Below are 26,802 nucleotides of genomic sequence, written 5' to 3'. Positions count from 1 at the left end.
GAACAGAGAAGAGAACCAGGCTGGCCACCACCCAGGGCCACAGCCCCAGGCTGGGATGCCCTCAGGCTGGCCTGGTGGGCCGTGTCACGGTGGGAGGTACGGGCATATGTGCGTACTACGCGTGTGAGGGATCAGAGTAAGCAGCGTATAGAGTTGGGGGAAGCCGAGTCGCATGGTAGAAATAAAAGTCCAGAAGAGCCCCCGACAGGCTGTGCTCAGGAAGAGGCCCAGTGGGTATCCTGAGACCAGGAAAGCTCCTAAAAGTTGATGTTCTTCAAGTTCATAGAGCAGCGGTACCTGCCGTCCAGGAACCTGGAGCACAGCAGGTTGGGCAGGCAGGGACAGGTGTGGTGCTGCCGTTTCCTGAGGAAGGGGATCTGGGGAGAGAAGAGCGACAGAGGGAGGTGGAGCCCTGGCAGGAGCCTCCGGTCAGCCCAGCCCCGCAAATGTCTCACCTGCACACGCTCCCTCTCCCCTCCACGGAGCACAGCAATAGTAGCAAGTGGAGATGGGGAAACAAGGCACAGAGCGGCCAAGCAATGTGCGGAGATCACGTAGCTAATGTGCGGAGGAGCCAGGGTGTGAACACAGGCAATCTGGCTCTGGAGCCCCAGCACACGTACACCTGCACACACGCACACAAACATGCACACACACACACATGCACGCTCACACACACACATGTTGACTGAATACTTATATGCTCAGCACCATGGTAGGTCCCAGGACACAGCTGTGAATAGGGTGGCCACCCCAGAGGAGTGCTGAACCATTGGGTTATCCTCAAGGGAGTTTGTATAGGAGCACAGGTCCAGTGTCAGACTGCCTGGGTTCAAATCCCAGGTCTGCCACTTCCCAGCCGTGTGACCATCAGCAAATTATTTAGCCACTCTGTGCCTCAGCTTTATTATCTATAAAACAGGTTAATAATGGCACCTGCAACATATAGTTGTAAAGAAGTTACAATTATCTATTTACAAAAAGCACTTAGCATGCAGAGCGGCATGCAGGAGGCACTCAGCACTAGTTTTCATTATCACTGCTGTGCCCACTGGGAATATGGGTCTGCAGCTGAACCACCTCTCATGCCACAAGGTCAGGACGACAGCTGAGCTGTCCAGCCCCCTTTGCCACCTGCTGGCCTCCTCATCCCCCCAGGCTGGGGCGGGGGATTGGGGGGCCCCGAGAGTGGGAGGAAGCTCCCTGGAGGATGCTCAGGGCCCAGAGCAGCACTGAGAGCTTAGGCGCAGGTTGAAAGTGGCTGGAAGCCTGAGCCTGAGCCAGGCCCCATCCCCCGGCTGCCACTGCACACCCTGACTGTACAGAAGCCAAAGCCCTGTGGACCCTGTTATGTCACCTGGGCTGGGAGCTGGCAGTCAGGGATGGGAACAGGGCAGGAGCTATGTGCTTAGGGCACAAAAGTCAGTCCTTCCCCAAAGTGTGTGCGCTGGTACCTCACTTGCCTCACTCTAGTCCTGACCCCCTCTGGGAGGCCTTTGCAAGTCTCACTTAATGTTCTAGAAGAGAGCATCCAACAGAGCAAAGGGCTTTTGTCACTGTTTCAAAATCTGAATTTGTCAGATCCCTAAGAGACTTCAGGGGTAGTTACTCTGCTGCCTCGTGGTATACATGAGGTCCAGACGAGTTAAGCTACTTTGCCCAAGACCAGCAGCAAGTGAGGGGCTGGGGGTGGCCAGCCCCCGGTCTAACAGCCTAGGAGATTGGTAGCACCACTCCACCAGGCTGCTCCCAAAAAGCCAGGGGGCAGAGCCCAACATCGGTGAGATAGACCTAGAGTTGACGTCAGAAAACTGCAGTTCCAGTCCCAGCTCTGTGTCACTGGCAGTGTGTCTTGAGCAAGTCACTTGACTTTGCTACCTCGGTTTCCCCACCATTGCCCAGGGTTGCTGTAAGGATCACGTTAGATCAGTGGTTCTCCAGCCTGTGCTAGAAGGTTGCAGGCGGACAATGTCTGGCCCTGTACAAATAAATGTCAGTGTATTCTACGTAGGGCACTAAGTAAGGCAGGCGCCTGGGGGTGGCGGGGCAGCAGCACCTCCGTGGCTGCCTGTTTCCCCAGACAGGCTGGATCAGCAGTCAGGGAGGGGAGCTGCCCTGTCCCGCACTGTCCTCTCTCTGGAGCCTCCCTGGCGAGAGCAAGACCCCCGGACCTCCCCATCTGCTCAGCTCCGGGCTCGCCCACATGCGCGCACCCGCGCGGCGCCTGCGCAGTACCTTATGGCTGCTGGGGTGGCACTCCTCTCCTTCCCGCCCCAGTGGGGTGCACATTCGCAGCCCTCGCAGCCACAGGCTGATGGCACAGCAAGTGCCTGCGCCACACTGGACATCCCGCTCACAGGCCTGGGGGGGGGGGGGTCAGGAGAGGGGAGAGAAAAGGGGACAGCCCATTAGTGCCACCCAAAAGAAACCAGAAGGGAAAGGTATATCCAGAAAGCCCTGGTTAGGATCGGGGAAGGAGATGCTGACAGTGTCCCCACTGGCCGCAGCCTAACAGGACCCCTCGGGCTGAGCCTTACTGCCCTGCTTCTCTCACGGGCGGGGGTGCAGGGCCCAGTGGCATCCCACCTGGAACTGAGGAGGCATCCAAGCTCCTCTGAGGCCACTCAGGAGGGAGACAGTCCTCCTTTTCTGACAAGTCATAGCTTTTCTAGGGCTAGGAGATGCTCGATGGATGCTGGTGGAATTGAATTAATTAGAATTCTGTGACAGGGAGAGGCCCTGGGGGCCCCAATCCCTGGGTGGTCAGGGATGAGTTGCCTTGGGCCAGGGTTCTCCAACCCTGACCCAGCACCCATGGTTGAAGCCTCCTCCCTCTGCCTGTGGGCACCCCCTCAGCCCTCAGAGGCCAGCCTCATCCAAGGGGCCAGCACGCCAGGCACAGGTCCCTCTCCCCAGTGCTTGTCTGTTGACCTCCCTGATCCCTAGAGAGGGATGGACCTTCTGGCTTGGGCTCCCAGACAGGGGCTGAGTGGCCCTGCCTGGTTTCTAGAAGGTGCCATTTGTAAAGACACACAAGCCCACTCTATACAAAAGTGAAGGTCAGAGAAAACAGAACTCTGAACTGCTCCAGACACAAGTGGGGACCTGATGGGGAAGCATCCAAACTTTCCACCACTCCCAGAGAAGCTCTGTGGCTTTTCTGAGCTGGGATCCGAAGCTGGGCTTTGGTTCCCTTTTCTCCAATGGAAGTCCACAGAGCACCTTCTGGATGCCCGTGTGGGGTGTGGCAAGAAGCTCCCAACTTGCTCAGCCCCGAGAAGGGAAGAGGGCATGCCAAGTCCCCCATCACCCAGAGGATGTGCAGGCTGCCGTCGCCGGGCTGTGCCAGTCTGCAGCCCAGCAAGGGCCCATCCCACCCCCTTCCTAGCCCCTGAAATCTCAAGGTTGGGAGAAGTAGACTCCACTTGACTCTTCCTCTCCCACACTGTGGGCACTGTTGCCCCACTCTGGGAGGAGGGACCCTACAGCCCTGAATTTGGGGACACAGCAATACCTCATTTCAAAAAGAAAGGAAAAGAAGAGAAAGTTTTCCTTTCTTTTCCATTCTGTGCACAATACAACTAATCCAATTCCAGGACTTATTTAGCATTTCTCTACATTTTCATTCTCTGTGTAAAAAGCAGAAGGATGTTGAAATAAAAGTTAATTTCTCCTCTTTTTTTTTTTTCTAGTTGCTTTCATCTGGAAAGTTCTCAGGTAAAATGATACTTCCTGTTTTAATAAGAATGGTCCTGCCCCTACAACACAATGTGTGCTCCCATTTAAGGATGGTTTGGGGTAAAGCCAAACATCTGAGAGAAAACCATGATCTCTGTGTTTTGAACACTGAAATATACAATACCCCTCACTGAACCTCTGCTAGGAGATGGGCTTTCTACTTATTATCTGGACATGTGCTTTTGGGTACACTCAGCCAAATGTTGATGTCGCCCCTAATCCTCTCAGTACTAACTGGGCACAGAGTGAAAGAGTTTCAAGATATCCTTTCTTATGAGTGGAGAAAGCAGAGATTAAGCTTACGCAACAGAAGCTAATAAGCTTACTGCCTTTAATTAACCTTCCTGACTTTAATTAAGTCCACACGCTATGTAAGTTGAAATTGACTTATGAACCAGACTGTATATAAAAGCCAAAATTTACACTAAAGATAAACTGGGTATGCCAATCCACTTTATAAAGGAATTCGTTATTACACAACAGGAATCTTCATTTTACCAAAGGATTGAACTTCAAAATTTTCAATGCTCTCCTAATGCATTTAAAACAGGGTTTGATTTATACACCGTTTCTCAAAAGCGGATTCTGTTTAGTAGAGTGAGGTCTAACTAATCTGAAAATCACATGCAATCGCTCTCTGAAGTGCTGTCTGATGGCTAACTCCCCATTCCCCTTGGTTTTTGTGCATTGAGCCAACAGAGCTGCCTGTGTGTTCCTGGGCTCACCTCTCCTGCAGACCCTGACATCTTCCCCAAACCCAGGGCATAAAGAAAGTCAGACAACTTACCCCCGTGATCACAGCACAGTCGGACACAGTTACTAGGAGGAGAATGATTGAGACTTGCACGGCACCTCTCATGGTCACTTAGGTGAAGGCAAAGCACTGCCCACTCCGACGCCTCTAGCTTCCTCCTGCTCGGCCCTGTGCCCGGCAAGCTAGGAGGCCAGGCTCTCCTGCACCCCCACCTCCTCCCAGATGTCTACGGTCAGGAGCCAGGGCTGCCTGTGGATGCCTCCTCTCTGCTCTTGCTTTCCCCGTCACCAATGTTATTCAGATGATCTCAGAGGCGAAGATGAGACCTGAATGCCTAACAATGTTAAATCACCATCAAAACCAATAAAATTGGATACTTGGGGGTGGGGGGGGGGCTTTGACAGTTGCTCTAACTCTCCAAAGAACGCAGTGATTCAGACATTTATGTACATTTCACACGATGTTCTTTTCTGCCTCTGGGCATCCTTCTATCCTGCTTGGGGTGGGGGTAGGGGGCACTTTGGTAATGAATTAAGGGATTTGCAACATCACCATCTATCCTTCCCTGCACCAAACCATGCAACCCATACAGGATTATTGGTTGCCTCACACTCAAGCCAACAAGAATCATCTGAGTATTTACCATGGGCTCAACACTGACCGAGGTAGCTGAGAAGACACAAGAGGATAAGGCGATATACCCCCTGGTCCTCTAAAAGGTGAAAATTCCAAAGAGGTGACATGAAGCAATGAGGAACAACAGACCAGGCTTGTGGAGTTGATGCCCATGAGTGGCACACATAGGATTTGTCCTCTAACAGGCTCAGGACAAACAGCAGCAAGTGTCACTTGCCACAGGAACCAAAGGGCAGAAGATTGGCAAACACTCTCTCACCATCCTGGACTGAGGTGTGATGAAAAGGGACCAGGAGCCATATCGCTGGCCTTCCTGCTTATGGGTTGAGCACGAGAGCGGCCTTGTGTGTGCGTGTGCAAGCACAGCGGGCTCAGATGCCAGTCTGGTGGGAAGTCAACTCTGGCACAGCCCCTCCTGCTGGGAGCCACTGGCCCCAGCCCTCTCCGTGCCAGGCATCCCAGAGAGCTCCTCAGTCCTTTATCAGACTGTAGCCGGTTCCGTGAACCCCTACATGATTTTTATAATCCTCTCCTTGAACTAACTACTTGACCCATTTCTGTTTCCCAGAAATGAGGTACTCCTGGCCTCAAGTGATCCTCCTGCCTTGGCCTCCAAAGTGCTGGGATTTTAGGCATGAGCCACCACACTTGCCCGGAAATGGTGGGTTTCCTACAAGACCAAGGAGTTGAGATTCTGAAGGTCCCTGGGCAGACTTCCTGACACCAAGATTCACCATCCCCCACAACCTGCCCCCAGTGCATGTAGCTTCTTGCGAGATACACCATGACCTGCCCCCCACAATATCCCTTTGTCGGGAAGTGGGATTTGAGGCAGCTTCTCCTGTTCACCCAACAAGACATCTGTCATATTAAAAATTCCTTTCTTCCTTGGCAATCCTCATTATCTCAATAATCGGATTTTTGTGCAACAAGCAACTGGACCTAGACTGAAACCCCCTTGTCATTTCAGCAACAAGACAACCCAACTTCTCTCCACAATAACAAAAGCCAATATTTCCCAAGACATGTTTTGCAATATATTAATAGGTGTTACACACACACACATAAATAAATAAATAAATAAATAAATAAATAAATAAATAAATAAATAAATACTACAGTCAAGGCCGGGCACGGTGGCTCACGCCTGTAATCCTAGCTCTCTGGGAGGCCGAGGCAGGCGGATTGCTCGAGGTCAGGAGTTCAAAACCAGCCTGAGCAAGAGCGAGACCCTGTCTCTACTATAAATAGAAAGAAATTAATTGGCCAACTAATATATATAGAAAAAATTAGCCGGGCATGGTGGCGCATGCCTGTAGTCCCAGTTACTCAGGAGGCTGAGGCAGCAGGATTGCTTGAGCCCAGGAGTTTGAGGTTGCTGTGAGCTAGGCTGACGCCATGGCACTCACTCTAGCCTGGGCAACAAAGCAAGACTCTGTCTCAAAATAAATAAATAAATAAGTACTACAGTCAAAGATTTGGGAAACATTGAGTTATAGAAGTTAAACCTTTTAAGGCTTATTTTTTTTTTTTGCAAGACTTTTCAGGGCCTTTCATATGCTAACAAGTATTTGAAACACTAATTGAGAAATGCAATGTGTACTATTTCACAAACAAATGCATCCACAAAACATTTTCAAGTGTCTCAGGGATTAGGGCTCCACAAACAAATGTTGACAGGCGTTTATGAGGACAGAGAGAAAGATGAACTAGCACAGTGGCTGGAAGCTAGGTGCCCCAGGCAGAGTCTCTGACTTCTGATTGATCGCTCACTAGCTTTGTGACTGGAGAATACTACCAATCTCTCCAAGCCTCAGTTTTCTCATCTACCACATGGGGGTAAGAATAGCACTTCCATCATGGGATTTTGTGAATATTCATCTATTTATTTATTCGTTGACCATATATTTATTGAGGGCCTACCTCATCAAAGGCACTGTTCTTGGTGCTGGGAATATAGCAGTGAACAAAACAAGGTCCCTGTCTTCATGGAATCTCTGCTCTAGTAGGGGAGACAGCTAACAGACCAAGAGATTTGTAATAAAACGGCCAACTGCACTGAGGAAGGCAGAGAAGGCGACAGAGCTTGACAGTGGGTAGTATTTTAGATGGGGTAAGCATTTTTCTGAGAAAACACTTGAGCAGAGGCCTGATACAGTGCCTGAGAGAGCCAGGCAGAGCCTGGGGGAAAAGCCAGCACAAAGGCCCTGCGGCAGGGCTTCTTGGCCATTTCCAGGGGAAGCAGGAAGTGAGGGGAGCCTGGGGAAGGCAGGAAGGGGAGGCAGTTGGAGCAGGAGCCAAAGGCCAGATCCTGCCAACCTTGTGGGACATAGTAGGGACCTGACTCCAAGTGCACTGGGAAGCCCGGAGAGTACGGAGCAAGGGAGGGGCAGGATCTGATCGACATTTTGAAAGGATCCCTCTGACTGCAGGTGGAGAATCATGTGACACGATGCATGTGAAATGCTTAGCACAACGCCTGGCACACAGCAGCATGGGCTAAAAATGGACAATTTTTATCACAAACAGATAGGCCTATCTACCTCACTGTAAAGTTCTTCTGCAAGGTGAGAATCAAAATAATGAGTCCAGCAGGTGCGGTGGCTCCCACCTGTAAGCCCAGCTACCCAGGAGGCTGAGACAGGAGTCCAAGACCAGCCTGGGCAACATAGCGAGACCCCATCTCTACAAAAATAAATAAATAAATATTAATGAGTCCGTAAGGCCCACACTTAAACTGTGACACTGAGCTGAGCAGGGAACTGAAACACCCCAGCCTTTCAGGAACTTCCACTCTGGGAGAAAAGCGAGTAGGGAGAAGGGAGCACTTTGCTGGGGAGAAGGGAGCACTTTGCTGGGGGATTGGAGGAGCACACGGACATGGCTTGTGGGCTCTGGGCGCCCTGCACAGACTGCCCCACCTCACGGGGGTCTCCTTCGAGGAGGCAGTGTTAGAGAATGGCTGCTTCTCAGGCTAACACCCCCATTCACTACCCCTGCTCCCACCCCAACCCTCCCCAGCGTCCCCACAACACACAAAACTACCCCATGTGGTTGCAGTGAGGAGTGGGAGCGAAGAACACAGTTGCAAAACAAAACCGAGACAATGACTGAAGGCATTTTATTTCTCCTGAATGCTGGCGCTTGAGGAAAAGCCAGTTCAGTTAGAGGAGGGTGAGGGACAGACGGTGACTTGGTGGAAATCTCAGCAGAGACTGTGGGGAGCTGCAGGGATAAGTGGCCCCGGTGCTTTATTGAGTAGTTCCACGACACAGACACTCCCGGGGGCCTGCCACGCGTCAGCACCAGGAACTCACGGTTCTTGGCTCTCATTCCTCTCTGGGACTTAGAGCTCTCCTGCTCCCGTGCGTAGGCGGGTGTCAATAGCAGTCGCTGCCGTTTGGCCACAGTGAGGGCTACTTGTCGGCTGCGGGGCTGTGGTGTGGAAACCGAGAGTGGGACGGAGAGGAGCACCCTGAACGAGGCAGGCAGGAACTGGAGGGGACAGAGGAGGCAAGTCGGCGGGGACGTGAACTGAGAAGTGGGGGAGAAGGGTGAAAATGCTGAAAATACACTTGGTTCCCTCGAGGGAGGAGACATTAGTGGAGAAGCCGGGGGCACAGCTTTCCCAGACTCCTTCACGCCTGCACCAGGAACAGGGGGGCAGTGGGCAGCGTGCTGCTGCGTGTCCATACAGGAGGAGTATGTGCAGATCACGCCTCATAACTTGGGCCTGGCCCCTATTCTCTGCTTCAGTAGGTGCCAATGTCACCACTTTCCAGGACTGTTCATACAGACGTGTGTGTAGCAAGGGCCACTCTCTCGGCCTACCTTCACGGCTTCAAGATAAAGCGCCCCCTTCTAGCAGAGGTCTAGCCCAGGTTGCCCCCTGAGGCCATTCACCTTCAGCCATAGAATAAGTGTGACCCGGCCAAGGAGGCCAGCTCTGAGGCCCCTCCCAGCTCTGCCTTGGGGCTATGGCCATTGCTCTGTGAACTAGAAGGGGACTCCGGGTCCAGGGGGCTTCACTGCTCCTGTCTGCGTGGACTATCTTACGTCAGTATTTGAGCACGTGTTTTAAAATGTGCTCACTTTGTCATTGGTTCCTGGCTAATGATTAAATAAGAGTTGACTTCGACCCGTTTCAAAGAAATGAAGAAAGCAGTAGAACAAAGGAAACCCAAGCATCCAGACCGGTTTATATCCTGGGCTCACAGCCCTCCAGGGAGTTCATGAAGAGAATTCAGAGAATCCCTGAGCTTGGGTAGGGAGAAAAATTACACCTTTATTTTCACCAATTTCTAAATAAATTTTTGACATTTAACATTTTCTTCTAACTATACACTACAAACCACAAAAGTATTAATAGTACCTGCGGCTTTGTCACTAGGAGAAATTATAAGTGTTTTAATCACACCACTATTGCGGCAAATAGGTCAAAATATCACTTCCGCTCATTACTACACTGAAACCATGGTAGTTATGGGCCCATTGCTACGTTATTTGGTGCATTAAAGAAGCACATGTAGTACTATATCACAAAAATTCATTTTTAATATTTAATATTTAAATTTTAATATTTAAATAATTTTGATAACTATATTTCAATATGATTGATATCCATTTTAATCTTATATATTTCATTTTATAAATTTAAAAACATTTCTTAGAATCATAGGCTTCAAAGGGATCCATGGTATAAAAATGGCTAAGAACTCCTAAGGTAGACTGTGGTGACACAAAGAAAAGGAAAACGACTTGATTTAGTACAGCGTAGGGTCATAAATTCAGGTTAGCCAAGAGAAAGAACCTTAAACTGGACAAATCTCGGCAGAAAATGTCAAAAAAAAAAAAAAAAAAAAAAAACAGAAGAAGAAGACCAAGAAGAAGCAAACTAGAACAAGAAGGAGAGTAGGAGAGCACAGTCTCAGGGTCCAGACAGAAGAACAGGGACTCAGAGAGTCGGGCAGTGTCCTAGTCTGTTTCACACTAAGAAAACACCTTAGACAGGGTAATTTATAAACGACACAGATGTATTGCTCTGGAGACTGGGAAGTCCACGATCAAGGTGTCGGGTGAGGGCTCACTCTCTGCTTCATAGATGGCTCTTTGTAGCTGTGTCCTCCAGGGTGAAGGGGCATTCGAGCTCCCTCTGGCCTCTTTTATAAGAACTGTTTATACAGTGTATATCTGTTTATACAGAAATCCCATTTCTGAGGGCTCCCCTCATGGCCTAGTCACCTCACCAGAGGCCCCATCTCTTAATACTATGATGCTGGGGATCAGGTTTCAACATGTGAATTCTGGAAGGACACGCACATCATTCAGACCACAGCAGGGGGCTATATCCACGTTGAGCGATCACAGGAAAATCTGGCTTCTAATCTAGATGCAGGCAGACTCCATCCCGTGTCTCTGAGCTTCCCTAACCCATATCCAACTTATACCCCCATACTGCCTCCTCTCTAGAACTCTTTGGATTTTAAAAAGCCAAGAACTAGATTCCCAGTAGTCCTTAAAACTTGAGTATCTACCCAAGTTACTTTGACCTCAACTGTCTAATTGGGTTTCAAATAATTGCAAGACATGTTGTACTACAATCAGAAGATGTAATTAAAGAGAAGACACCATGATAATGATGTCAGAGAATATCAAGTATCTAAGGATAAGCAACCTGCCACCCCGGCGCCTCCCTAGCTATCCATGCAGCCACACACTGTCCCTCAGGTGCCAGGGGCTCCTCACTCCGTCTTGTGAGGGAGGCAGGCTCCTCTCCTTTTGCCCACACCTGTCCCTCTTCTTCCTTCCACAGTAAGTTTCTAGAAGGAGAGCTCTGCATTTTCTCTTCTCCTATTCTCTTCCCAGCCTACCCCAGTCTCGCTCCCATTCCCACCACCCCAGTGCAACTGCTCTCTCCAAGTCACCCTTGTCCCAAGTGGCAAACACAGGGCACCTTTTCCTTCCATCCTCCTCTCCCTCACCCTATTGTGCCTTTTGGCACAGGCACTACTCTTTGCTTACAATCCTCTCGTACTCTCGATGACATCATTTTCTCTAGGCCCTCTCCCTTTCTCTCCTTCCAAGTCTCCTCTGCTTCTTTCATCCCTTAAACAAGGCTGTTTGGCTGTTTGCGGGGGCTGCACACTCGAGAGTCTCCCACCTGTGTCCCCAGCCCAGGTCACCCCGAGCTCCTGGCCCATAGAGCCAAAAGCCCCTTGGACACCCCAACATCAATACCCCACTGGCCTCTCACATTCAACATGCCCTGGTCCCCTGGCACCCCCTTTTCACCTTCTCCTTAAACTCACTTATGTTGTTCAGGGTTCTTAGTTGTAAATAACAGAGTCCAGCCTGGCTGGCTTCAGCAAAAACAGAATTTAATGAAGACTATTAAGTAACTGATTGAACTGTTGGGGGTCTTGAGAAACAGGATGGAGCTGAGCATCCAAGAACAATACCCAAAACCACAACACAGAGTTGCCTAACAAGGAAAGCACCTCCCCAAACCAGATCTGCTGACGTCCGGGTCCCCACGAAGCCCCTTTCTTCTAGTTGCTCCATCGAGATGGGAGGCTCACGTGGGCTGTCTCATTGCAGAGTCCCGCAGAGCTCTGCACACCCTTTTCACGCACACTGGGAAATAACTGGCACATGGCTGAACACAGGGAAAGTGTTCAAAGATCTTAGGCAGCTACAAATCACAGTCACCCACCACCACATTCTTCCAGCTCAGTTAGCAGCGCTGCAACAAACCAGTGGCTGAATTTGCTGGGAATTTGCTAAATTCTTGAGTTTCCCTGCTTCCACTGAGCACTTACCCCTGCCCCTCAGACCCACCCTGGACTTCAGATTCTTCCCTCCCTCTCCATCTGCACCACTGCTGTCACTTCCCATCTGCCTGCCTGGCCCCTCCGTCTCCAGCCCATCCTCCGTACAACCCAGAGCTCTGCCCTTCCCCCCTTGGAGATCAGATGTCGCCCAGGGTTCCTCTGTGTCCCCAGGATCAAGCCCAGGTTCCTTAGCCTGGGTCCAAGGTCTTGTATCCCCTCACTGCACAGAGAAGGAGCCTGAGCCCAGAAAGGTTACGGAAGTGCCTAGGGTCACGCCGTGAGACAGTGGCAGAACACAAACTCCACCCAGCTGTGGCGGAGGAGAGTGGGCACCTCACAAAGCAACCTGGATGGAAGCCCTGGCTCTGCCACTTACATCAGCCAGATGCCTAACTCCTTCGAGTCTGTCTTCAGCATCTGTGTCACTTCCCGTGTTTTGTGAGGGGACCGAAAGAGAAAGCGCAGGCTCACACGCTCTGTGAACTGCGATGTCTTTCACCAAGTGGGACACAGCTCCTCGGCGCCCCTGGGAGCCCTCATCATTTAGCTGGGAAGTTAAAAAAAAGAGCTGTTCTAACAGAAGCATCTTCCCAGCTCATAGGGATGGGACGTTTAAAAACCTGATGGAGCCGGGCGCAGTGGCTCACGCCTTCCTAGCACTCTGGAAGACCGAGGGAGGCAGATTGTTTGAACTCAGGAGTTCAAGACCAGCCTGAGCAAGAGCGAGACCCCATCTCTACTAAAAATAGAAAGAAATTAATTGGCCAACTAAAAATATATAGAAAAAATTAGCTGGGCATGGTGGCACATGCCCGTAGTCCAGCTCCTCCGGAGGCTGAGGCAGGAGGATCGCTTGAGCCCAGGAGTTTGAGGTTGCTGTGAGCTAGGCTGACGCCACGGCACTCTAGCTGGGGCAACAGAGTGAGACTCTGTCTCAAAATAAATAAATAAATAAATAAATAAATAAATAAATAAATAAATAAATAAAATAAAAAAATAAAACCTCATGGAGACTTGGCAGAGCCCAGGAATAGCGACGCAGCAGGCAGGGCCACAGCAGGAGCTGTGTCTGTGCCTCCTGGCACCTGGTCAGCACAGGATGGGGCTCACTTAGGCTGATCAGTCAGTAAAGACTGAAGAAGGGGCACAAAAGGTTATTAACCAACTCCACCATTTCCTGCTCCCATTCTGCCATCGTGCCCACCCCATGCCCTTTCCCTCTCCCACCCACCCACACCTGGCTTGCTGTGCTGTCCAGGCCCCCCTTCTCTGCCCTGGGGTGGGGATCTCTCTGGAGGTCCATGCTGGGGAAATCAGGCACAGGAAGGCAAAGGCAATAGGGGACCTGGAGCCCAGAGGCAGGCTCCAGTCTGGACCCGGTGCAGCTTTTCCCAAAAGGCCCAGCCCAGGAGAAAGCTTGGGGGCCTCTCCCTCTTAGCTTGTGTTCCCAAACTGGGAGACCAAGGCTGTGTTTGGGGGTTAGGTTGGAAGCCTGATGGGACAGCATCCTACACCACCTGCCTCACAGGCCCTCAGGTCCCCCTCAGAGGTCCAGCCTGCTAATCTCCTGGTCACCTTCTCCCTCAGCAGCCCAGTCTCCACCACCACCACCCTGCCACCTGCCAGGCTCCAAGCGCTCTAGCCCAAGCGGGCAGAGTCCGAGAGCTGAACTCTCCTGCCCCGCTGCAGGAGCCGGAGAGCAGGTGCACTGTTTTAGGACAGAGGCCTTGAACTGGTGACCAAGCTCATGAGGAAGAAGTGAAGAAGCTGCAGGCGGCCCACCTGAAGAAGCGGCATGATGGCAGTCTTCATTGCAGTGACCCGTTGCTGAACAGGCCACAGGCATTATTGCATATCCTGAGCAGACATCATTGCCCCTCTCTACAGCTGAGGAAACGGAAGCTGCACAAATACCCAAGGCCAAGCAGATGGTAAGTCACAGGGCTAAGTCTCAATGCAGGAGCCGTCTGGCCACTGTGCTACACTGCTCTCCCACGTGCGGGAGGCTGCTGAGGACAGAGGGAGCGAGCTTGTTCTGTGCCACCTCACAAGGCCAAAGAGAGCTCATGGTGCGGAAGCTACAGGGAGGAAGACTTCAGCCAGTACAAGGAAGGCTAGCCCAGTAGGTAAGAGAATTGGCTGCCATGGAGGTAGTGAGCTTCTCGTTGCTAGATGTGTTCAAAAGGAGGCCTTCCGGCTGACCATGTGTCAGGCAGGCTACAGAGGTGGTTCTTGCCCTAGCATCCTTTAAGGTCCTAAGAGACTAATATACAAACGGAAAATGTCCTGACCATATAAAATAATAGAGCTTTGACCTACAATCTGCGGCAACCAGCCCAGGAACTAACCCCTTAGCTACCATAAACAACCCAGGAGGCTGGGCCATTATAAGTCAGACTTACAGGAAATCATACTGGCGTCTCTCACAATAATCCCAGGAGCCAAACAATAACTTTCATAAACAATCAGCCCCAAATGGTAAGCATTTAATTAATAACTAATGGCCTCCCTAATGTTTTTCTCCACTTTAGGATTAAACAGAGAAAGCTATGCACCCCAACCAATCGCACGGGACGCCTGCTTCTAGCTAGCCTGCCCACAGCGTCCCCGTGCCAGCAGCCTCTGGTGTGGGCACACCCGAAACCCTCCCTCTTCCCCTACAGGCCTTCCCACTCCCCGGCCTTGTGTCAGCCAAAACACAAGTGACAGCGGCTGACAGCTTTGCTATAGCAAACTCAGGTTAAAGAGCCTTTACTTTTCTCATTTGGTCTTTGTTTATTTCCACAATACTTTCAAATGCTAAGATGAAAATGAATGAGTATGAGAGAGTGTGTGTGTGTGTGTGTGTGTGTGTGTGTGTGTGTGTGTGTGTGTGTGTGTCAGAGAGTATGTGTGTCTGGGATTTCATACCCAGGTGAGATGGTGCGTATCTACACACAGAGCTGTATGCCTCATATGCTGCTCTTGTCTGCAGGGTGCTGGCCTCCTAGGCCCAGCTCATTGACTTTTTGAACCTCAGATAAGTCCCTCGGAGCAACTCCACTGGTGCCCCATGACATCATGTGCCCTGGTCCCCTCTTGGGTTTCAGTGGTGGCTGAGGTGGAAAGTTGCACGTGAGCTCGGGTTCGTCTTGTGCTGACAGAGTCTACTGAAGAAGCCACTTCTTCCCCCTTAGTGTCCCCACAGCCTCTCTGCACTGCAGGAGCTCAACCCCCCTCAGCACAGCCTGCCAGTGCAGGAGATTGATCCCCCCACCCAAGGGAACCCTCAACCAGGAGAGTGGGAGCCAGGGGGTACATGCTCTAACCCAGAAGGCCTCACACCTCTTTTCGGGAGGCCCTGGAATAATCCATCCCCAGCCTGGAGAACACATTCTTCATTGGCACGCCATCCTTCCTGGCCTCCCTCTCCCCACTCATTCTATTTTCTGGAATCACCTTCAGATAAATCACCAGCACCAAGCCTTTGCCTCTGGCTCCGCTTTCCGGGGAACCCAAGCTGATGTCACTAAACATTTTAGGACTCTATCTTTCCACAAAATAAGAGACTTTCAGACACTGTGCCTTAGGGGCTGTCCTGGGAGGGCCCTCCCGTGGCTAGTGGAGTCCAGCGAAAAGCTGCCCTCCCCACTCTGACAGAGCAGCTCCATCTTCAGCTGTTTCACATATTGGGTGTCCGCGTGTGTTCACTTTCTAAAAGGACTTGTGCTTTGACATCCTGGAAGACCAGTGGGTGAGCCGACCTTGAATGTTCTCTGCAGGCTCTGCAGGCAGTTTCAGAAAGAGCCCAGTCCTGAGGCCACCCCTGATGTGGTAGAGCCCCTGTCTGAGGCTGGGTTCCGGGGCCTCCTCTCCAAGGACACACTCAGAGTCCCCTGCCAGTCTGGTCATGCGGTCTCGTCAAAATGAAGCACAGAGTCAGTGTGTGCCCTCGGCTGGGTATTTCCAATAAATTTCTGGACATTCCTATTTGGGATAGATTTCTTCTTCTGGTAAGAGGATCCCCCACACACCGGAAACCTCTCTGGTTTATTAACTTGTTGATCTTCCTATAAATGTCAAAACTGTCCCCTCCGAGGGAGCCCAGCAATGTCTTTGAAGTGGCAGTGGCCATAAACAGCCCAGTACTGCCTGACTCATGGAGGGAGGTCTCGGAGGCCATCTGAGGACTTCAGCCTCCCTGCACTCTAGTGACTCCTGGCCAAGCAGGAAGATGCCCCAGGTTGGAGGCAATGAGGGTAATTGCTAAAAGCCAGAGCTCTAACATCAAGGAAAGCTGCAATAAGCAGGACTCCCTTCCCTGAAGCAGTCAGAAGACATTTCTTCCTGTCTGTGACAGTCACAGCGGGCTTCTCAGGAGAAGAGAACCCAGGAGTCAGTTGTCCCAGCTAGTTCCCAATGGGTCCAGCTTCTTTCAAGGCATAGCTGGAGCTCAGGCCAAAGAGAACTCAGAGTCAGGAGAAGGGCGAGTAGAAAGCCCCTGAGGGGCCAGAGAGCTCTCTACGTGTGGTCTCCTCTGGCCCTTGATTCTCCATCCACAGAATGGGGTGAACACCCCTCTGCAAATCATGGAACGTTAGAACCCACAGAGGCTTAGAGATCTTCCAGCACAGTCTGTTTATCTTAGGTGAGGCCGGGAGGCTTCCCGGGTTGTGGCAGCCTATAGAGAACAGAACTCCTGACTGCCACCCAGCATGCCCCCCCCAAAGCATGGAGTCTCCTGAGTGCAGCCCCGCTGGTCCGACTGTCTCCTGGCCCGACTGCTGCGCACCCTCTACCTCGATCACCCCGCACTCCCAGGTCACTATTGAACAGTTGTTTCGTGGCCCTCTTGTTAACCCAAGGCACCTTCCTTGGCACCTGGCCTTTAGGGGGTACAGGTTACATCATACCCAAGGGACAGCACTATTACAACCAGGCCTTCTTAAGAAGCTATTTAATATTTCCATAGCCAAAAAATGAGTGGTGCTCTAGTATAGTTTTTCACACTGTTTGACCACAACCCAGCCTAAGAAATAAATTATGATCCAGCACCCACAGCACAAATGTATGTTTACATAAAACTTACACTTTTTAAAGTTTTATATATGAAAGAAAGGATTCATGAAATAATACTTATCACATGCAATGCACTCTGATGTCTCCTATTGTGTCTAATCTGTTTCATCTTTTAATGCTGGTCGCAACCCTCTAAACCAGGGATCGGCAAACATTGTCTGTAAAGGGCCAGATAGTAAATATTTTAGGCTTTGAGGGCCATATCATCTCTGTCACAACTAATAAACCCTGCTATTGTAGTGGGAAAGCTGCCACAGGCAATAAGAAAGGACTGGGGGTGGCTGTGTTCCAATAAAACTTTATTTACAAAATCAGGTGGTGGGCTGAATTTGGCCTGTGAGCCGTGAGCTAAACTGATTTCATGACCTGCTAATGGATCTTAATCTACCATTTGAGAAATACTGCTGCAGAGGACCATTTCCCACATCTTGCTTCCAAACAGAGACCAACTTTGCTCAGTATGTATCTCATCTCCAAGCAGTACAATTCCCCAGAGGGCTCACAAACTGCAGCTCGGGAAGCTGACCACATTCCCAGCACTACTTCTGAATCTTGTTATATTAAGTTTAGCCTAAAACTACTTCCTTGCCTGGTTTAAGTTAGGCCTAAAGATTTCTCTGCACACAGTGAACTGTCACCTAACTGGATGTGCAAACAGACTATAACCTACTCTTGCACCAACCACTGAGATCCGGCCAATCAAAGGTGGCCAACTGTTTAAATCATGTTCAAATAGGGCAAGTGTCAAACTGTAATCAATCCAGCTGCTTCTGTGCCTCCCTTCTGTTTTCTGTACGGCACTTTTTCTTTTTCTATTCATAAATTCTCTGGCCATGCTACAGCGCCAGAGTCTCTCTAAACCTATCCTGGTTTGAGGAACTGATTCTTAAATTGCTTTTTGCTCAGTTATACTCTGTTAAATTTAATGTGTCTAAAGTTTTTCTTTAACAAGCTTGATCGGTCAAAGCGAATCCACCACATGATTCAGCTGCTGTGGGTCCAGGGGTGTAAGCTAGGTTGACCCAATCGGCCAGCAGGGAAGGCCTTAACGTCCATGCTCGGGGAAGTGGTTTCTTTCTACAGTTGCATGAGTCAAGGAAGCAAGGGAGCCTTTCTCCCGGTGCCATGGGGGGCTGGAGTTCAGAACCCACAAACCAGTTCATGGGTTCCAGCAGATACAAAACAGACTTGAGAGGATGCTCAGGGAAGGCAGGACATGAAGCTGAGACACGGCCACAAGACCTTGGTCCATTTCATGGGTGCTTTCTAGGAGCAACCACAAGGCAGGCTGCACTCAGAACTAGAGGCCAGGGAGGCGGGAAGGCTCAGTCCCTGTGCTCAAGAGACAGCCACCCGAACAGAGCACGGCAGAGCCATCCACGGAGCCTCTGGGAGCACAGAGCGCTGCTAGTGGGTGGTGGGGCTAGGCAGGTTGGGAGGTGGGCGAAGTTGAAAGGCATCCTGGAAATGGGCAAAGACTGATTTGGGGGCTGGGAAGGGAATGTGCAGGGATGAACCCAGTTAAACGTTTAGGGCAAAAATTCAATGCAGGAAGCAGTAAGAGATTGGAGCCATAAATAGGCAGGAGCTCGTTGAGAGCCCAAGTGTCTAAGCAGGGACTTTTCCCCTGTAGGCAATGGGGACTCCTGAAGGGTTAAGAGGAGGAAAAGAGCAGAGTCAGGTGTGCTTTTTAGGTAGACTACTGCTGAGGGATATTTAGGATGCAACATCTGGACGGTTGCTATAATGATAATTATTGTGACAAAGCTTCTTTGAGTGCAGCTTTTGTACTTAAAAATGGGAACAAGGTCCCAGACCACCAAGCCATGGAGGAAAGTTATATATAGCCTAGGCCAATGCAGCAAACCTCCGAAAGCCAACCCAGGCCCTTATGTATCATGCAACACGCGGCTGGTTCACCTTCTTCTACTAGGATCCTGTCTGTCTGGGAAAGCTAATAGACGTGCCAAGGCCCGACGCAGCCTTTGTGTGCTCTGCTACTACTAACCCAAGAGACTTACTGGGGATCATGGTCTGTGGGCTGCCTTGTGGACGCAAGGAGTCATTTGCAAGACCCTGAAAAAGAGCCACACGGCTGCTGAGTTCCCTAATCCCTCACATGGGCTGGGTCATGAAACACTTGGAAAAAAATTCAGGATACTCTGAACAGGGCATTGATGGGCCGTCGGAGCTGACAGCAGTCTGCCTGCGCCACCTGTCAGCACATGGAGCCAGGGACTCACCGATGTGAGGGGAATATTTCTTCCACCCAGTGTTGACTGAACAGGCCATAAACAGGAGCTGCCACGGGAATACTGACAGCCGAAACTTTATATTAGGTGATAAATCGGTGCTGGCCAATTTTCCACTAAAGTAAGTCAACCGCATGCTCCTGGCAAGCCCTCAGGAGCCCCCAGCCCAGATTAGGGGCTGTATCATGTTATTTTTTCTCATTAAAAAATAATCCTTCAGTTTCTGAAACTGCATAGAGAATACATGGGTGATTGTTTTAACATTAATATTATTCTCTAAAGCACACTTAGACAATTTTTTGTGCCTTTGAAACAGAATTTCATTAAGATAAATAAAAGCAATTAAATTAAAAGCAAAGAATTTTCTTGGTGGCAGATTGGGGACCTTCTTCAGCATAGGGACATTTGCTACTGCCCTCTTTCTATCCGCACTAGTAAGATTAGTGTGGCTGGAGCCTCTCCACACAGCCTGGCTTCACAATGTGGCCCAAGGGCAGGGGCCGCCGGCATGGCACCAGGGACAGGGCCCTGCCCTAGAGGCGGGAAGAGTCCCTCCCAGGGCGGGACTAGGAATAGGCAGGAGAGGAGGCTGCCTGTGGCAATGTCAGCAGAGACTCATTTAGTCTTAAATCACAAAGTGGTGGGAGCAGAAACACAATCCTTGGCCCTCTTCAACCCGATTTCCTCCATCTGCCTCCACCCCTCCCAGCCACCTCCTGCCCTCATTCTTAGGAAGAAACACACAACTAACCTGAGGGCCTGCTAAGTATTCTATCCAATGAGAACTTGGTATATAACACCTGCCTCTGATTATAAACTAATTCAGGAATGGCAAAGGGTGTTGTTCCACTGGCCAATGCTGACTGAGTTGTAATGGTTGCCTGGAGAAGTAAGTGTGTTGAGACGGAGTCTGAGGCCGTCTCCAGGCTCAGTGGGAAGGGGCCAACATTGATGGGTGATGTCTGCCATGAGTGCACGATGGGAACAGGCTGGCACACTTGCCATGTATTTTCTAACCTGGGGACTCCACAACGAAATAATCCATTTACACTGGAAAATATTAAGCTAACAACCACAGATCCAGGATCAAGGGAGTTTCAACTCCTGGTGGGAGGTCCTAGTTATGATTTTGCCTCTAATCACGTAATGAGCTCTGGCAAGGCACTTGGCTTGTTAATTTAGGTCATGCATTTGGAATCATGGCTCTTCCTTTGAGAGCTACGGATTATTGGTGCTGGGAATAGGATCATGACTCATCCATGCTTTCCCCATCCCTAGTGGTTCATAAAATAACTTTTTTTTTTTGAGACAGAGTCTCACTTTGTTGCCAGGGCTAGAGTGCCATGGCATCAGCCTAGCTCACAGCAACCTCAAACTCCTGGACTCAAGCAATCCTTCTGCCTCAGCCTCCCAAGTAGCTGGGACTACAGGCATGCACCACCATGCTGGGCTAATTTTTTCTGTATATATTTTAGTTGGCCAATTAATTTGTTTCTATTTTTAGTAGAGACGGGGGTCTCATTCTTGCTCAGGCTGGTCTTGAATTCCTGACCTTGAGCCTCCCAGAATGCTAGGATTACAGGCTCGAGCCACCACGCCCAACCAGAATAATTTTTTCTTTTTCTTTTTTCCCTTTTGGCAAAGAGGCCTAGGCTGAGCCCTGAGACAACTGCCCAAGTACCCCACTTCCCGACTGCCAATCCTTCTAGGAAGGCCACCCCGGCCTGGCCATCCTGGGCACAGGCCATGTGACACATGCACATAGGCCAAGATGATTCCTGTAGGCTCAGAGGATTTTCCCCAAACAATGAAATACTCTTCGTTTTTCCCTCGATTGATGTTTACCCTCTCAAAGTGGTTCTTTTCAGCTCTGAGCAAAGTAAGACTTAGCGCCTTAGTCTCAGGGCTGATGATTCCCTCTATGCCCATGAAGTTCACTTTGAAAATTATTTCACAATCAGGAAACAGGGACTGGGGTGTCTGCAAGGGGTCAGTCATCCTAACAGGAATGCACCTCTTCCTCCAGACACAACCTGCTGGCTCTGAATAAACTGTGGAGGTGAAGGGGCTGTGCTGCCATTGGGGCGTCCTTCTGGGAAGGGCACTCCAATCATGGATGGTTTTTTCTCTCTCTCAGTCTCTCTCTCCCCCTGCCCTCCCCCACCCCAGCATGGGCATTGGGCTTTGAACAAGATAACAAATCCACTTTGAATAGTTTCTGCTGAAAAGAACTTCAGTGTCCCCTGGGTGGGCAGCCCAGAAAGGAGGCGTGTGACTGGACACAGGAGTAAGCAAAGTTGGGCAGAATCTGCCTCGGACAGGATGGATAAACATGGGATTGAAGATCATTTATTGATATGGGGAAATAGTACCATTAGATTGCCAAATGGGCAATGCTAAACCCCAAAAAGAATATACGATGTGATTCTACTTTGCATGTGTGTATGTGAGTGTGCAATTGCAGAGAAAAAAAGAGCAAAAAGAAAGAAAATCAAATGTCAACATTTTTGTCTTGGCAAGGTGGGATTGCTGATAACTGCAGGTTGTTTTGTTTTGTCTTCATACATTTCTATATTTTCTAAGTTTTCTGTTTGAGTATGTGTTCCTTTTGTAATAGAAAACCAATTAAACATTACTTTAAAATAATTACAGAACGGGCTGTGGTGGCTCACGCCAGTAATCCTAGCACCCTGGGAGGCCGAAGCGGGCAAATCGCTCAAGGTCAGGAGTTCCAAACCAACCTGAGCAAGAGTAAGACCGCGTCTCTACTAAAAATAGAAAGAAATTAGCTGGACAACTAAAAGTACACAGAAAACATTAGCTGGGCATGGTGGCACATGCCTGTAGTCCCAGCTACTGAGGCTGAGGCAGTAGGGTTGCTTGAGCCCAGGAGTTTGAGGTTGCTGTGAGCCAGGCTGAGGCCATGACACTCTAGCCTGGGCAACAGAGTGAGACTCTGACTCAAAAATAAATAAATAAATAAAACAAAATCATTATAGAAGGGAGGGAAATGAAAAAAGTAGAAAAGAACATGAATATTAGAGTCATTTAGAACTGAGCTCAGATCCTCATTCTGTCCTTATTAGCTGGTATCCATAGATAAATTATTTAACTTCTCTGGGCCTCTGTTTCCTCCCCCTAAGTCATCTAAATATTATATGCCTAGAACAGAGAAGACAGACCTATCATTTTTATGGTGGTTATTGCTTTCAGAGCCGGGGTGGTTAGCAGCCAGCAAAAGTGGTTTGGGAACTAGGAAAAGATTTTGATTTTCTCTGCTGAGATCCAAGCTCTAGAGAGGAAACGAAGTAGCCCCAGGGAACCAGCAAAATGGCCCAGCTGGGAGCCTCCTCACCCCCACCCCCACACTCCAACCCAGGCCTGCAGAATGGAAAACAAGCACCAGGGACCTTTGGGATGCCAGTCAGCAAGACTCGGCCCCATCTGTGGCCACAACATGTGAGCTCAAGAGTCCGGGTCACGGTCTCCAAACACAGACAGCAGACACCCCTTTCTGTAGCACTCTGTGAATGCTTGCAAGCGGGGGGCAAGCTGGCATGGGAGGGGACGGATGGATAGATTTGCCTGCAAGCTGGGGAGACCCATGGCTGGATAAAATAGCTGGGCCTCCATGGCAGTGGCACAAGGGACACAGGGGGATGCCAGGATGGGGCAGGGGCTGGGCATGGCTCCAAAGGCCTTTGAGAATGTTGCGCATCATGAGGAAAGCAGCGGCACAGCCACAGTGGCACAGCAGCGCCTGCCAAAAAGAGCAGCCCTGGCTCCACTCTGCCGTGTAAATCTCACTCCAAAGCACTCAAGTTAATTTCAGCAAGAGCTCCCCAGAGCTCCCAGATCACCCAGACTCCTCCAGCCCTAAGAAAAACAAGAAGAGGGACAGCCAGAATTTGTCAAGAAATTAATTGAAAACAGCAACGAGAGTCTCATGAATTCGTAATAGACAGTAATTTGCTCCTTTCTCAAAGGCAGACTTGGATGCTGGCTTCTTTACCCCCTGGGGTCTGCTAACCCAGGGCCTCAGGGCCCGGCTTCTGGAAGGAGATGGTCCTGCCGCCAGCACGCAGCAGCTGTTCCCTCTCTAGCAAAGCTACAAACGACACATTCTCCCATCTCCCAGCCCAGGAGCCCGGCCACAGGCTTCACGTAGCATCTAGGATGCCTCTTCCAAGAAAAGCAAGAAAAAATGCCTCTTTTGTGTTGCATGCACCATGCTCTTTCATTTCTTCATTATCTGTTTCATTTATGTGTTTCTACCAAGTAACTCTTTTCTCATGAGGTTGATTAGGTCAAATTAGAATCCAAGCACTGTAGAGGCAGAAGGAAACCCAGAGATTAGACAGCATCTTCGGGGCCCAGCACGGTGCCCAGGATGGGTGTGGTATGATGAGATACACACACACACACACACACACACACACACACACACGTATATTGGTTTTGTCTACAGTTCCTGGCTCACAACTCCTATAGCCCTTGTTACAGTCCTTTGTTATAATGTTGGCTGCTCTGGGCCTCAGGAAACAGAACCTCTCTGACTTTCTCCTGCCCTCCTTTCACCTCCCCCAAGACAGGACCCTAATCTTCTTTCACCTTTCTGATTGTGGGTCTTAAAACCCTCGTTCCAGAGAGGGTCCCTCCCCACACGCTGGAAGAAGGAATGCTGACGTGATGAAGCTCCCATAAAAATCCAAAAAGACAGAGTTTGCAGATTTAGCTGAACACGTGGAGGTTCCTGGAGGTGGTGCCCCAGGGAGGCATGGAAGTCCCCAAGCCACTTCCCCATACCTCCCCCCACACATCTACTCATCTGCATCCTTTGTGATAAACTTATAGATGTGTTTCCCTGAGTTCTGTGAGCCACTCCAGCAAATTCATCAAACCCAAAGAGGAGGTCGTAGGAACCCCAGCTTGAAGCCAGTCCGTCAGAAGTTCCGGAGGCCTGGAAGTATGACAGGTGTCTGAAGGGGGGCAGTGCTGGGGAATGGGCCCTCGCCCTTTGGGACCTGACACTGTCTCCAGGTGCACAGTGTGGGAATCGACTTGGAGGACACCCAGCTGGGGGCCGCTGCAGAACTGGCTGCTTGCGTGGTGGGGAGACCCCCCCATACAGTCACAAAGTCTTCTGTCGTTGTGTTGGTGTGAGAGTAGAGAAATAAACACAGTCTGAGAACAGGGAGGCCCCAGGGGACGACAGGTCAGGTCAAGGTCACAGAAACAAAGACAAGGCAAGTCTGCTGTTCCCAGCCTGCCCCGCTACGCTCCCTCTTCAGCTCTATTCCCGTGGCGAGGAGGTAAAGATGAAGAAGACAAAGTCCCTGCCTTCAAGAGACTAGTGGGAAAAACAAGGATGTAAATGTCTGTGATGTTAAAAAATAATACTTATAATCCAAACCTTGGAAATAAGGCCAAGGGAGAACAGAATGTCTTCCCAACGTTACTTTGGGCATTGCTTCACAAGCCTATCCAAGGACTGCTTAATTACCTCAGGGAATATATCTCCACGTGACTTGCTAACTTACTATTAATTAAGAGCTCAGACTTGGAAGTTACATGTTAACTTATAGATCTTGTCCAATAAAGATATGAATAATTTCTGGCCAGATACGGTGGCTAGCACTCTGGGACGCCAGGGCGGGAGGATCACTTGAGGTCAGGAATTCAAGACCAGCTGAGCAAGAGCGAGACCCCATCTCTACCAAAAATAGAAAAATAATCCAGGCACGATGGCGCACACCTGTAGTCCCAGCTACTCAGGAGGCTGAGGCAGGAGGATCGCTTGAGCCCAGGAGTTTGAGGGTGCTGTGAGTGACAATGTGTCACCCTGCACTCTACCCAGGGTGACACAGAGAGACACTGTCTCAAAAAAATAAAAATAAATAATTTCTATCCAATAGAAAACACCAAAGATTACGATTTTTTAATTGCCTTGTGGGGCATTAGTCAGTTTTCATTTTTCATTGTGATAAAATATGCATAACACAAAATTTACCATCCTAACCATTCTTAAGTGTACAGTTTAGTGGTATTAAGTATAATACATTCACATTGTTATACAACCAACACTACTATCTCCAGAACACTTTTCATCTTGCAAAACTGAAACTCTATATCCATTAAACAATAACTCCCCATTCTGCCTTCCCTCAGCCCCTAGCAACCACTATGTCACTTTCTGTCTCTATGATTTTAACTACTGTAACTATCTCATATAAGTGGAATCTGACAGATTTGGTTTTTTGTGTTTGGCTTGTTTCACTAAGCACAACATCCTCAAGTTTCATCCACATTACAGCATGTGTCAGAATTTCCTTCCTTTTTAAGGCTGAATGACATCCCATTGTATGTGTATACCACATTTTATTTACCCATTCATCCATCAGTGGACACTTGGCTATTGTGAATAATGCTGTCATGAACATGGGTGTACAAATACCTATAGACCTTGTTTTCGTTCTTTTGGATATTTACCCCAAAGTGGAATTGCTGTTTCATGTGGTAATTCTAGGTTTAATTTTTTGAAGGATCATCAGACTATTTTCTCCAGTAGCTGCACCATTTTACATTCCCACCAAAGGGCCACAAGGGTTCCAATTTCTCTACATACTCACCAACACTTATTTTCTGGTTTTTTGATAGTGCTTTTCATAATGGGTGAGGTGATATCTCATTATAATTTTGACTGGCATTTCCCTAATGATTAGTGATGTTGAACATCTTTTCATGTGCATATTGATGATTTGTATATCTTCTTTGAAGAAATATTTCTTTAAGTCCTTTGCTCATTTTTTTAACTGAGTGGTTTCTTTTTCTTATTGTTGAGTTGTAGGGATTCTTTATATATTCTGGATAGTAACCCTTTATCAGATATATTATTTGCAAATGTTTTCTTCCATTCCATGGGTTGCTTTTTCACTCTGTTGATAGCATCCTTTGACAGACAAAGTTAATTTTTTTTTTAGAGACAGATTCTCACTCTGTCACCCAGGCACAACCATAGCTCACTATAACCTCGAACTCCTGGGCTCAAGCAATCCTCCCCACTCAGCCTTCCAAGTAGCTGGCACTACAGGCACATGCTGCTACTCCTGGAAAAAAAATTTTTTTTTTATAGACAGGGTCTCACTATGTTGCCCAGGCTGGTCTCAAACTCCTGGCCTCAAGAGATCCTCCTCCCTTGGCCTCCCAAAATGCTGGGATTATAGCCACTGCCCCCAGCCAGTTTTGGATTTTGATGTAGTCCAATTTATCTATTTTTTCCTTCCACCACCCGTGCTTTTGGTGTCATGTCCAAGAAATCATTGTCAAGTACAATGTCATAAAGTTTTCCCCCTATGTTTCCTTCTAAGACTTTTATATTTTTAGCTCTTATGTTTAGGCCTTTGGTCCATTTTGAGTTAATTTTTGTATATGGTAGAAGGTAAGGGTCCAACTTCATTCTTTTGTACATGGATATCTAGTTTTCCCTATACAATTTGTTGAAAAGACTGTCTTTTCTCCACTGAATGGTCTTGTC

The 26,802-nt window shown here is 49.3% G+C and overlaps 1 protein-coding gene across 1 annotated transcript; it reads right to left on the bottom strand.

The window, feature by feature from the left end:
• Window positions 1-257: 257 nt before the first annotated feature.
• Window positions 258-4,597, bottom strand: PROK1 (prokineticin 1). Its single transcript, XM_012751553.2, has 3 exons — window positions 4,526-4,597; window positions 2,236-2,361; window positions 258-377 (listed from the first exon to the last, which is right to left on the bottom strand). Exons 1-3 carry the CDS (start codon window positions 4,595-4,597, stop codon window positions 258-260), a joined length of 318 nt encoding a protein of 105 aa, XP_012607007.1.
• Between the last annotated feature and the right edge of the window lie 22,205 nt (window positions 4,598-26,802).

The sequence above is a fragment of the Microcebus murinus genome, chromosome 2, assembly GCF_040939455.1.
Source record: "Microcebus murinus isolate Inina chromosome 2, M.murinus_Inina_mat1.0, whole genome shotgun sequence".
NCBI lineage: Eukaryota > Metazoa > Chordata > Mammalia > Primates > Cheirogaleidae > Microcebus > Microcebus murinus.
Note: the sequence above shows the minus strand (reverse complement) of the source record. Positions and strands in the feature narration are given on the sequence as shown.